Genomic DNA, 12,953 nt, shown 5'->3' on the forward strand with positions numbered 1-12,953 from the left:
GCCATGCTGGCTCCTCTCAAGGTGCATCTGGGGGTGGGAGTGGAACCTCAACCCCCAGCTCCCTGGGACCTGGATGGGGTGAACACAGCCTTTCTCTATCTCTGAACATGTAGGGATGAGGGCTTTGCCAACAGATCGGGGGAAGCCAGAAAGGCTTTAGGCATGGGGTGAGCAAAGTGAGAATTCACCTTCTCAATCTGGGGCCTCACAGTATTTAATGGACTGCCTCAGTCTCCCAACTTAGGCTTTTTATTTAAAAAAAATTAATTAATTTGGTTGCACCAGTTCTTAGTTGCTGCAGGCAGACTCCTAAGTTGCGGCATGCGGACTCTTAGTTGCGGCATGTTTGTGGGATCTAGTTCCCTGACCAGGGATTGAACCCAGGCCCCCTGCATTGGGAGCGTGGAATCTTAGCCACTGCGCCACCAGGGAAGTGCCACCAACTTAGGCTTTTTGAATCTTATCTGCATCTGGGTCTATGTTGGTACTTGATTCCTTAATCATGTTTGCCTTTTTTTCTTATGGGCACCCTCTCCCATAATTAGACTGAGTTTCTGCACGAAGAGAGCTTGGATTTGGGGGTCCTTCCCCGCCGCCCGCCCCCGTGGCCCCTGGTGCATTAACTTCATGCACCAGCAGGGACTGGGGATCCGTCCCGAGGCCAGGTCTGGCACAGTCCTTACTGGTCATTTGAGGAAGTGAAACTTCAGTGAGGTGATTGTTTTTAAAAACTTCAAAATTGGAAATAATTTCAGATTTATACGTCCGTTACAAAGACATTACAGAGGGGCCCCATATTCCCTTCCTCCAGCCTCCCGTAAGGTTAACGTCTCACGCAGATAACCAGGGTACCATTACCTAAACTAGGGAATGACAACAGTACTAACACAACTCCAGCCTCTGCGCTGATTTCTCCGGCTTTCCCATGTAATGACCTTTTCTGTTTCTGTGGCATTTCGTCCTCACATCTCCTTAGCCTCCAATCTGTGACAATTTCTCGGTGGTTCCTTGTCTTTCACGACCTTGAAATTTCATGACCTTGACGTGTGTGAGAAGTAGTGCTCAGGTGTTTTGTAGACTGTCCTCAGCATGGGTTTGTGTGATGGTTTTTCACGATTCAACTGAGGTTATGGGTTCGGGGCAGAACACCCAGAGGCCTTCTTCTTCACGTCCCATGCCGTCTGCAGGCACATGACAGCAGCATCACTTATGCATGGTCATGCTCGTCTTGATCACTTACTGGGTCTCCCCCCTGTAAAGTCACTGCTTTCCTCTTTTCTGTATTCTGTTTGTTAGCCACGAGGCATGAGTCCAGTCGACGCTCGGTGGAGGAGGGAATTAAGCTGGGCCTTTTGGGGAGGGAGTAGCACAGGATTTGTGGACAGCTGTTAAAACCAACCACCGTTGATCAGTGCTGTGGAGGAGGTGCTTTTCGTTTTTGTGTTTTTGCTGCACCGTGTGGCATGTGGGATCTTAGTTCCCTTGGGGGAGATGCTTTGATGTTTTGCAGATACCCTGTTTCCAGCAAGGTGATTTTTCAGGTCACTTTGCTGAGTGTTGAACCCGGGGAAACAGGCTGTCTTCCCTCTTACCAGCGTTCTGTTATTTGATTAATCAACAGCGTAAGGAATCCTATTTCTCTGAGTGTATGTGATGCTTTATGAGATTTTTGCTGGCAGTGGCATTTTAATAGTGGGGACTCTGGAGGCTGTGTTTCATGGGAGTGATGCCTGGGAGCCCGAAGCTGAGAGGCCCTATGGGCTAGATATACGGCTACTCGCTTTTGCATATGGGACGCATGCCTTTGCTTGCAGAGGTAAGCTAACGACTTATAGGAAGTGCTAAGATAACATCAATAGCAGACTTTATTTTTAGATACCTTTTCCCACCTTGAAGGCTATAGATGAACTTCCAGTTGCTTGCGTGAGGTTAAGGAAAAAATATGGTTGTAAGTAGCTCCAGCCACGATGGACCCCGTGGCAAGTTCAGCCGGCTCTGCTCTTAGGCCAGTGGTGCACTTACACGTTCCAGACTTCGCAGTCAGCTGCTTTTTGACTTCTCCATGGAAAACTCGACACAGAAGTCACTGTGTTTAGCATTTGACCAACTCTGTTATTGATCGGTGATTGCCACCATTTTGGCAGAATAGCGGGAAGGGGAATCTCCTACAGGAAAAGAAGTATGTAATCGGTTTCTAAGGAAATGTAAGTTTGGATTATTCGTTTTTGATCATCTTTTTGATTCCCGGCGACACAGGTAACTGAGGTATAAAAACAAGCAATATACCCCCACCTGGTGGCAGCGTACACCAGTGATGATTTGTTCTGGGAACAAAGGCCAGTGGCTTGCAATCTGCTCTCACCTGAGCTGAACTGTTGAAATCTGGAACTTTCTCTTCTAGGATGATTTCCTGTTCAGCGTCTCCATTTTAAGTGGGATCCTTTGCAGCATCCTGGCTGTGCTGAAGTTCATGCTGGGGAAGGTTCTGACCAGCAGAGCCCTCATAACCGATGGTGAGTAAGGCCAGTGTGTCTAGGGGCTGAGCTCACATTGAGGGGAGGTGCTGTTTGAGTCACGTTTCGCTGCTCGTCTCGCAGAAGAGCTCAACAATTCGGAATCTGTTCCTCACTGCCCTCCCCTCCACCCAGGCTGTTTAGTGATTCTCAGGGTTTCCTGTCAGGGCAGATGTCTTGTGCCCTAGGAATTGAATACACTCTTCTTGAATCACCTCCACCGGCACCTCCTACCAGGGTGGCTCAGGGCTCCCCAGGCTCTTAATCATGGAGCACAAAGGGCTTCCCAGAGCCTTGCATTTGATGTGCATTGCTCCAAATAAAAAGTAAATGTTTTCCCTGGATTCTGTGCAGGTTTCCTTGGTGAACGCTCCACGCCCATTTCCCCCTCCAGCTAGTGAAACGCTTACCTGGGAGTTCAAGTTGCAGTGACCAGGGCTTTGCCAGGGAAATGAGCCATGTGTTCTCTGCTCAAGACCCAAACCAGGCGGAGGTGTCCCTCTGCGTCCTGTGGGCCAGGAGGAGCTTCCCGCGTGGCCTCTGGGCTGACAGAGAAGGATGTGTGAAAGTAGAAAACGCACGTTTCCGTTTTTTTGCAAACTAGTGCTGGCATGCAAACTAGAAACATGATGGACGCTACTGCCTGCCTGTCCTCTTTTTCTTTATCCTGGAGCGTGTGAAGTTTCTGGGGGTCGGGAGTAGCGGCCTGAGCCCCTGTGCCCTGGGGTGGGAGGTCCAAGGGTAAAAGCTGGTGGGCCGGTGGATGTGCCTGCACAAAGTAGAGCAGAGATCGTTAGGATTTTCTTTCTCTCCCTCCCTCCCTCCCTCCCCTCCTTTTTCTTTTTTCTTTTTCCCCCCCCCCCCCCCCCCCCACTGCACCGCACAGCCTGTGAGATCTTATTTCCCGAACTAGGGATTGAACCCGGATCCCGGCAGTGAAAGTGCTACATCCTAAGCACTGGACCTCCAGGGAATTCCCATGATTTCTTTTTAAAGGAAAGCACTGCTCCCTCCTCCTCAGATTCTCAGGGTTCTCTCCTATGTGCAATACGTGGGCGCAGTCATGTGTGGGTAGCTGTTATCCATTGAGGACGGGGTGGATGGCGGTCAGAGGCCCCTTCCCTCCCAAGTGACGAGCTTGGTGACACGGTGTGGACTTGGACTCCTGATCCTGTGCTGATGCCCTGCCGTGTGTGGAGCTGGACTTCTGCACGGTGGGGCAGGCAGGCAGGAGGTCAAAGTGATGCTTCCAGGACTGGGGGAGAAGTGTTCACTCCGTGTGATTTTTGTGGCCTGGTGTTTTTTAAGCTGGAAAAGAAAACGCCTCCTTTGGCTGTGGAATCCTCCTATTTTAGGAATGAGAGCACAGGCGGCCTTGGGCTGAGAGCAGTAACCAGGAGTTCGGGTGTGGGTTCTCCAGCCACCTTCCAGGTTCTTTTCTGTTGCTCTGAGGGGCACAGCTCTGCCTGCACCCTTTAGGCCTGAACAGAGCAGAGGTCTGGCTGGACCTTGAATCTCCAGCGACGTGTTCTGTTCCTTCCTTTCGAAGTCTCTTTACCTTGCACACGAGGGACGGGAAGGCCGGCCTGGGGGAAGCTGCACCAGTCAGCACAGTTTTCGGGGCTCCAGGTGGTGAGTACCCGGCAGGCGCTCCTCTGTCTGCCCTGAGTTGACCCCATAAGTCAGAGAGCCCCTCTGACTTACAGATATCAGCACTTTCTGTATTCAGGTGACTGCAGCCGAGACACTGGGCCGGGAGCCTGAATGTGGACCCAGCAGTCACGCCTTCCTCCCAGGCCGCCAGGCAGGAGGCCCTGTCCCCTCTCTACCCATGACCACGGGGCTTGACCCCCTTCTTCTCAGAACAGTGGGTGCCCCTCCCTCGACCGGTGACTTCACCGAACGCCTTATAGGCGTTCCAGATGCTGTTTCTATTTAGGCTTCACTCGTTCTAACGTCCCGCCATTTTGTGTGGTGTAAGAGAAGGCCCTGATGAGAAGTATGTGTTTTCTAATGAAATAACTCCTGATGTCATCATTTTCACATACAAAACCATCCACCTGCATAAGCAGTACTTCTGTCCCAGTCTTGACCCAGGGAGAGGGGTCATTACAAAGAGAAGTGGGTGGTTTAAGTGAAAACTGTTCCACCGACAGGCGGAAAGACGGGGACAGGCACTCCTCAGGCAGAGGGAGTCGAGTTGGGAGGGAGCCTGGGGCATCTGCAAGGGGAGAGTTAGGAAGGGAGGATATGAGGGGCCCCGACGAGTGGGCGAGGGCGGACCAATCAGCACGTTAGGTCAAGCGTGGGATTTTGGATGTTTTGCTCAATGTTTAAACAGACGAGGTGACATGATGGATGTTTTTAAAAGAGACTTGTGGCCATCAAGGTAGAGAACAGAGCGGAGAGGCCTCAGGGAGGGGAGAGGTCTCTGGGGAGCTCTTGGGGTGGTGGCCTGCGTCGGGGAGGGGGAGATATGGGGGAATGGAGGAAGGGTGGGCAATATTTATAACATGGGCAGGGCTCGGGGATGAATTGGCTGTGGAGGTTGAGGAGAGACAGACCGGCAGAGCAAGACAGGGGGCGCTATTGCAAAGAGCTGAGGCAGCACCCCGGTCCCCTAGCCTGTCACCCATGAGGGCCCCCTCCCCGCCGTCAGGGGGCATGGTTGTCGCACTCTGCAGTCCCCCGCTTGGTGGGAGTGTCAGCTAAATAGGCGGCAGTAATTACAGCCTCCTGCGCGTTGCCTTGTCTGGGATCTCGATTTTCCTCATTCATTGATGAGCAGAAGTAGGGAACCCTCTGTAAGTATCTGCTCTCTGTTCTTCCCTCACGTGGGGAGGTCGGGGGCCGGCTGGGCTTCGGGAGCCACGCCTGCCGTTACTGTTGGTCTGGCCCAGGGCAGGGGGCCAGGCAAGTTAATGCTACAAATCAGACAGAGGAAGATTGTGGAAAGGTACCCGGGGGGAGTTCTGAACGAGGGGCCAGCAGCCGGGCTCCAGCGCTGCCCGCAGGACAGCCGGAAACCCGAGTTGAGGGGCCTGGGTTGACTGTTCTGAAGTATCAGGAGTCTGTGGTGGATTTCAAGTACATGAACGACTTTGAATCAGAATTTCCTGCTTACAGTGAATAGGTGCTTCATGACACAGATTCTTGTCTAGTCATCAACGCCAGACTGTTAGAGCCTCTAATCAAGATCGCCTGAGACATTGTTTTGTTTTCTAAGATGATGACGGCGTTTATTTTTGGCAAGAGCCCTGGCTTTAACAGGCAGATGGAACAAGCATGTGGGCCTGGGTGGGGTGCGGACAGCGGCTCAGAGGTGAGTGACCGATGGGGCCTCGTGTGCCTCGTTAGGAAGATGGGGGGCCTGTGGGCTCAGTGTCCTTCCTGGGGAATAGCTGCTGCTAGGAAGCCTCTGAAATTCTGAAGGAGGCCGCAGGGTGGGTACGGAGTCGTCCCCCAGTCCGGGTGTGCCGTTTCCAGTGTCCCCGCACAGGCTCCTAAGAGGTGCAGCTGAAATGCGTCAGGCTCTGTCACAACCACAGGTCGGCAGAGCGGAGCAGGTCAGAGACTCCTGGAAGGTGTGGGTGAACAGGGTGAAAGTTCCACCAGCTGTGAACCATCCAGAGTCTGCATGGGGTGGGTGGGTCCCCCCACTGTGGAAAGGAGAGGCTGGTGGGTCCTGGGCTGGCAGAGCCCGGTGACTTGGTGCAGTGAGTGGACATCTAGTGGCTGTCTGGGGGAACCTCCCACCCTCTGCAGCCTTTCTGAGCTCCTCCGGGCTTCTCTGGGGGCCCCGGGGGCCCACTGGTACCCACGACAAAGACGGAGAAAGAAGAATGAAGGATTCCAGTCTGCCCTGGGGCAGCAGCCATCTCTAGCTCGTCTCTGCCATTTTCCTGTAGCCACCCCCCAAAACAGAATTCCCCCAACTTGATGCCTGAGAGGTAAACTCCAGCCCAGGTAGCCCCTTGACAGGGTAGTGGTCTCTGTGGACGCTTTTGGTGGCCTTCTGAGAAAAGGCGTGGGCTGCAGAGACTTCTTTTAAGAGGACTGGTCTGATTCCATTTGTTAAAAAGAACAGGGAGATTCGAGGGACAGCCAGACGTAAGAGGGTAAATGGCAGCCTCTACTAATGGGAGAGGGGAAGTATCTTGATGATCCTGATGTATCAGGAGACAGGAGAGAAATATGGCCTCCCCCGTCTCAGAGTGGGCCCACCGTCCCCCTCCTTGGGGAGAGATGGAAGCAGAATTGAGGGTGTGATATGCAGAGGCCGAAACCATGGGCAGGACAGAGAGGGGGGGAGCTCCAAAGCGCTCTGTGTGCGAGGAGCTGGGAGAGACTCTGCGGTGACAAGGGCGGAGTGGAGTCAGCTACATGAGCCGCACGGCCAACAGAGAAGGGGAGCACGCTGACTGCTTTTCCCCATCGTCTAGAGCTGAGCGAGCCTGGAGGAGCCACGGAAACTAACGCCACAGGGGCCTGGGTTGCAGCCTTGTCCCCGGGCGGCCCTGAGAAGGGGAGGCCAGGACGTAGCACGGGGAAGGGCGCCTGTCTCCTGTCGGTCGAAGGTTGAAGGCTTAGAGATTTGGCCTTGGGACCTGGAACTGGTGGGACACATCTCAGGTGAAGCTGATGCCAGCCCTGCCCTCCCGCTACCCACAGGGCACCCAGAGAAAGCTCTTCGTCAGGTCTGCTGTCTGCAGTGGAGGCCTTGGGGGAGGGGTACAAGTGCTCCCTGCGGACGGTGGGTCGGGATCCCCAGGTAGACACGGCGGGGCGGGTGGAGGCCCCGCCTGGAATAGCCCTCACCCGCCGCAGGCTCCCAGCAAGTCCCGGCCCCTCTCTCCACCCAGTTCCCTGGACTGGCCTCTGGAGGATATGGTCCCCGGTGGCGGGAAGGTGGAGGGGTTTGCCTTTGCTAACCCATGTCACCTGTATTGAGGTGAAACTGGGTTGGAAGGCTCCGCCGGGTGTGAACCTTGTGGAGAGCCTCGGGAAGCGACTGGAGAAGTTTGGCTCTCCAGGGGGCCCCAGAGCACACCCTGAAGTTCAGGGGTAAATCGTCCACCTCTCGGGGGGCTGTCTCCCCAGAGCTGTAGCCGCAGGCCCGCCTCAGCAGGGAGCCCCCCAGAGCCTGGCAGCGGTGGCTTCCTCTCTCCCTCGGGACGGCCCAGCCCGGCCGGTGGGAGTCCACGGCTAAGGCCATGTCCATGCCTTCCCCTCCCCCCTCCCTCCCTCCGTTAACTCAGTATTTAATGCAGCAATCAATCGAGTCCCCGAGGAGTGCCAGCCCCTGTGCTGGGACTTGGAGCAGAGCAAGGAGAGACACAAAATTCCTGTCCTTACGCGGACATTTCTGGTGGGAAAGAGGGGTGTCTGCAAAGAGAAAAATGGTAAAAATGTCTTGTTACGGAGAACGGCGAAGCGGCAGCGAGGGCGTGCCGGTAGGAGGGTGTGGCTGAGGGAGGGAGGGACGGCCTTAGGGGCTCTGAGTCCAGGCTGGGGAGGCAGCGTGGGAGGCCCCAGGACGAGGGGTCCGGCCGGCGGAGGCCTGCGGGGGAGGCCGGGGCCGGCGGCTGCAGGCGGTGGAGTGGCCGGAGGGGGGTACCGAGGAGCGGACCGGCGGGCCTGGTGCGGCTGAGGAGGGAGGGGCTGGTCACCGCAGGACTCGCCGGCGTGAAGAGTCTGGATGGTTTTCAGAACTGGCTTCTGTTCGCTATAGAGGTCAGTTTGGCTGCCACGAGGGGACTTGTGGAGAGGATGGGGGATGCGGGCAGGAGGGGCAGCGGGAAGGGGGTAGACTGGGGGCGGGTTTGGGGGCTGACAGGTGGCAAGAATGACTTGATGTGTGGACGCGATTCGGGATGTGAGAAAAGTCCAGGCTGGGCTCCTAGATGTTTGGCTTCGGCAGCCAGGTGGACGGGGGCGCTGTTTACAGAGAGGGTGGCCGGAGGGTGAGTCGTTGGGAGGCAGCAGTTTTTGCCCTGAGCGTGTTCAGTTTGAGATGCTTATATGTCTGCAGCTGAGGGGAAAGGTCAGGACGAAAGAGAGCTAGGGAGATGCGGGCTTATGGGATGGAGGTGAGAACCTGGCCGGAGAATATAGGCGGAGTAAGTGTTCAGGGGACTAAGGTAGGCATGCAGATGGGCTCCAGGAGGAGGGTCTAGCAAACGGGACTGAGAAGGACCAGCGAGGGTGCAGAGCGGGAAAGCAGCAGAGCGCGGCGTCCCTTGAGGCTGAAGAGACGTGTTCTTATTAGGAGGGCGTCCAGTGAGGACGAGGCGTTAAGCACGGCCTGTGGCAGCCGGGAGACATCCAGGACCAGGGCAGCGCTGGGGGAGGGGAGGGACCTGAGTGGGACGGGGCGAAGAGAGAATGGGAGGTGTGATGGGGTAGCCAGCTCTCCAGGGAGTTTTGCGAAGGGCGGTAGTGAATGGGGATCGTGGTGGGTCCAGGAAGGAGGTGGAGGTGGGTGATGATGCTAAGACTTATCCCAGTGGGAGTGACCCAGGAGAGGGAGAAGAAATTCAAGAGCAAAGCCCTTCAGTGGACAGGGATGAAGGTGCCAGTCTTACATAGGAATGGCAGTAACTGGAGAAGCAGCTGAGTATGTGAGGGCAGCAGGCATAGGCGGGCGGTGGACTTGGTGTTGCGAAGACGAGGTGTTGGTGTCTGAACCTGTGTGCTCGAAGAAGTACAAGGCCGAGTCCTCAGCTGAGACCTGGAGTGGGGAGATGATGGAGATTTGAGGGTGTGAGGCAACAGGCGATGAGATGTCCTTGCAGGCCCAGAGTCATCTCGGTCCCATTGTTGAGGGGGCCGCCTGTTGAGGTGCACCCCGTGGATCCTGAGAAAGGGCTTGGCCTACGTCATCTCTACCCTACACGCTTCTTCGTGTCCCTCTGCTCTTCATTTAGAACACCCCACATCCCCGCAGTGGTGCAGCCCACAGTGAATGCATTTAAGGTTATTCAGCAGAAGTGTGGCGCCTTTACCCAGGTGGAGTTGCCAGGGAAGGGAGCAGGCCTGCTGTCGGAGAGGTTACTGGCCTGCATGGGCAGCTGCCAGAGGACCACCGGGCAGCGTGGACCTGCAGCTGCTCTCAGGCCCCAGTTATGCTGGGGCAGGCGAGGAGCCTTGTGGCTCGCAGCACGGCGAGACCCCAGGTGCCCCTCTAAACCATTCCCTTCCCACGTGGCCTTGGAAAATCCACAGGTAGACTGGAAGTGCGATGCCTCAGTCGTGGGGACCCACTGAGGTGACGTGTGTGAAAGGAGACGGTGATCCACGTCTGTTAGCTCCAGTTCTGGTTGGATTGCCCTTTCTGCAACCAGGTAGCTAATGCTAGTCTATGCATTTCTTTCCTGGAGAGTGAAGAATCCTTGGGTGACTTAGGAGACATGGCAGAGAAAGCACACGGGTTCAGGTAGAATCCCAGCCCTGCCCCCTCTCAATCTGTATAACGCTGGTCAGTTTACTAAACCTCAGTCACTCTGCTCAACTTAGTTTTCTCATTGGTAAAACGAGGGTGATAATCTGACTTCAGAGTTGAGACAATCCCAGCTCTGTACTTGCCCAGCAGACACTGGACAGGTATGAGTCACTGAGTATTGAGTGTCCCCTGTGTGTTTGGCAGGCCTGGTGCCCCTGCTGTGTCCCTGGGGCCTGGGAGGAAGACGACAGGAGCCTACACAGGCTGTCACTTGGGCATGGTGGCTGGCAGGGGATGGACGGTGAGGGTGACAGCTCCCTCCAGGGAGTCTCTGGTGACGTGTGAGCAGAGATTTGTCAAACCATGTGGGTGTCTGAGGTGGTGGCGGCTCTCACCCGAGAAGTGCTTCTGGAACGTCCCTTCCAGTACGCGTTCCGGGACGCAGAGGCACGCCTGGCATTTTGGTGGTTTTCCTGGTGGCTAAGCAAGTTCCCTGGGCACTGCCCTCAGCCGCTCTCTGCTTCTCTTCCAGGGTTTAACTCCCTCGTGGGGGCCGTGATGGGCTTCTCCATTCTGCTGAGCGCCGAGGTGTTCAAGCACGACTCGGCCGTCTGGTACCTGGACGGCAGCATCGGGGTGCTCATCGGCCTCACCATATTCGCCTACGGGGTCAAGTAAGTGCTGTTTCCTCTTTGCTCTCCGGGCGGCCACGGGCGCTTTATTCCCCAGCCCCGATCACCTCTTGTACCTGTGACCCTCCCGCCCCCGGGGGAGGTCAGGAGACTGGAAAGGCCCCCTGCAGCCGTCACATACTCTGGGGGCTGGGACAGGAGTGAGGCAAGGACTTGGACCAGGGGCCTAGGCTTTCGGTCACAAAGGGTCCGCTTTTGTGTGCCGTCTTTTGTAGTTCACTGAACGGTCCTCCCTTTTTAACCCTTCGTGCCTATAGATTTGTGCCCCTTTCCGCCTCTGTAGTGAGGGTCATGATCAGCACCAGGGAGGCGTTTGTGGGGCTGTCCTCACCCTTAAAGTCCCCTCTGCCACCTGCTACAGAGGCCGGGACCTCACACTTAGAGAACTTCTTGCAAAAGGGACTCTGGTGCAGGAGGGCTACATGTAGAGTTGGTTCTAGCCCAGCCTGAGGCCTGTCACTGAAGAAGGAAGTGCCCAGCAGGCATCGCTGGCTCTGCATCCAGCATCTAGGCTGGAGTCGGCCTTTGAAAAGAGAACAGTTTCTCAAAGGTGCTGAGCTTTTAAATGTTAACATGCCTCCTCTCTCCCACTACGATGGCTATGATAAAAGACACGGTAAGAGTTGGTGAGAATGTGGAGAAATCGGAACCTCCGTATCTTACCCGTGGGCATGTAAATTGTTCAGCCGCTTTGGGGATAGTTTAGCAGTTCCTCAAAATGTTAAACACGGAGCCGCCATTTGACCCAGCAAATCCCACCCTTTGGTATATACTGCAGCGAAACGAAAACACATCCATGCAAACACCTATGCATGAACATTTATAGTGGCATTATTCACAGGGGGCAAAAAAGTAGAGACAACTCATATGCCCAACGTATGCGGGTTTTAAAGAACCCAAACGTCCATTAACTGATGAATGGATAAATAAATAAAATGTGGTAGAGCTATGCAGTGGAGTATTTATACAGCCATAAAAAGAAAGAAATACCGATTCATGCTACTGATAGATGGCTGAACCTCGAAAACACGCCCAGTGAAAGAAACCAGTTGCCAGAGGCTACATCTTGAATGATTCCACTTATAGGAACTGTCCCCAATAGGCAAGTCCATGGAGGTTCAGAGTACGTTTGTGGTTGTCAGGGGAAGATGGGGTGGGGAGTGACCGCTAGAGGGCATGGAGTTTCTCTCGGGGGGGGCAATGAAAACGTTCTGGAATTAGGTGGGTGTGATGGTTGCTTGTACTAAAAACCGCTGAATTGTAGGAATTCTATAGTATGTGAATTATATTTATAAAAAAACAAAGCCCCCATCTGTTTCCCAAGTGCTCAAGCCCAGGGCTGCGGAGGGTCTGTGTTGGGGTGACCGGCCTTTCTCTTCGCAGGCTTCTCATCGACATGGTGCCCAGGGTGAGGCAGACGCGCCACTACGAGATGTTTGAGTGAAGGAGGCCGGGGCCGGCTGCCCTGCATCCGCATGAGGACTGTCGGGGCCACCGGAGGTTTCCATGCAGGCAGACGGTACTGATGTTTAACTGAACGTTCAGTTTCTTTGTGCTCACGGGAACCAGGTCTCCCCAGCAGGCCGGACCGCACTGCTTCCCGCCACTGCCCCCGCCAAACACCGCAGGACCGTGAGCACGGAGCAGGACCCCGTCTCCGGCGGGAGGACTGACCTTTTCCATCTTCTGCAGTAAAAAGGTTCGTGTGGGGAGGATACGACGTCTGCTTGGTGGAATGCCTCTGGGGTGCTCCCAGCCTCAAATGGAGAGCAGCTCCCCGGACTCACCTCCTCGGTCCTCCACGTGGGCCCGGAGTCTCCTGGCAGATTTTAAGAGAAGACCGTACCCGTTGGTCCCTCACCCCTTTATCACTTCCTAATTTCTGTCCATGTATTTCATTCATTTCATACTGTTTCACTAATCCTCAATCTAAACACCAAATTTGTTCTGAAGGAGGAGACCATTCTATTTTTAAAGTGCTTCGTGATAGACGTGTGAGCTTTTGCATGGTCGAACTCAGCCCCTGACCCTTCCTTGTACATTCAGAACCCGAACGTACGTGTAAACACAGGATCCCTTTTGGAGAGGTGTGAAACTACAGTTTATTTGTAATAAATAATTATATAATCTATCCATAGATGTATCTATATGCTTATGCTGTGTGACGTGGTAATGGTACATTTCAGTCCGTTCACGTCGTAAGGAACAAGCTGTTCTCGGTTTATGCAGCGTTAGGCATAGATTCTGTTAAAGACACACACACAAAAACGGTCTCCCCACACGCAACATTCTGTACCTCTAGCACTG

At 54.7% G+C, this 12,953-nt stretch overlaps 1 protein-coding gene across 2 annotated transcripts in view; it reads left to right on the forward strand.

Annotated features, from left to right (window-relative positions):
• TMEM163 (transmembrane protein 163) overlaps positions 1 to 12,595 on the forward strand; it is a 257,520-nt gene extending 244,925 nt beyond the window's left edge. Inside the window, exons 6-8 of one of the 2 annotated variants that reach the window (XM_027077977.1) lie at positions 2,402 to 2,513; positions 10,487 to 10,628; positions 12,030 to 12,595. In XM_027077977.1, coding sequence (XP_026933778.1) covers positions 2,402 to 2,513; positions 10,487 to 10,628; positions 12,030 to 12,090 — 315 coding nt within the window. In that variant the 3' untranslated portion in view covers positions 12,091 to 12,595. Of the gene's footprint in view, positions 1 to 2,401; positions 2,514 to 5,739; positions 6,933 to 10,486; positions 10,629 to 12,029 lie in introns of those variants that run through there. The other variant, XM_027077988.1, reaches the window with a different exon arrangement.
• Positions 12,596 to 12,953: the final 358 nt, after the last annotated feature.

This window comes from Aethalodelphis obliquidens, unplaced genomic scaffold (assembly GCF_003676395.1).
Source record: "Aethalodelphis obliquidens isolate GAN/ISIS:26980383/991018 unplaced genomic scaffold, ASM367639v1 scaffold2, whole genome shotgun sequence".
Taxonomy (NCBI): Eukaryota; Metazoa; Chordata; class Mammalia; order Artiodactyla; family Delphinidae; genus Aethalodelphis; species Aethalodelphis obliquidens.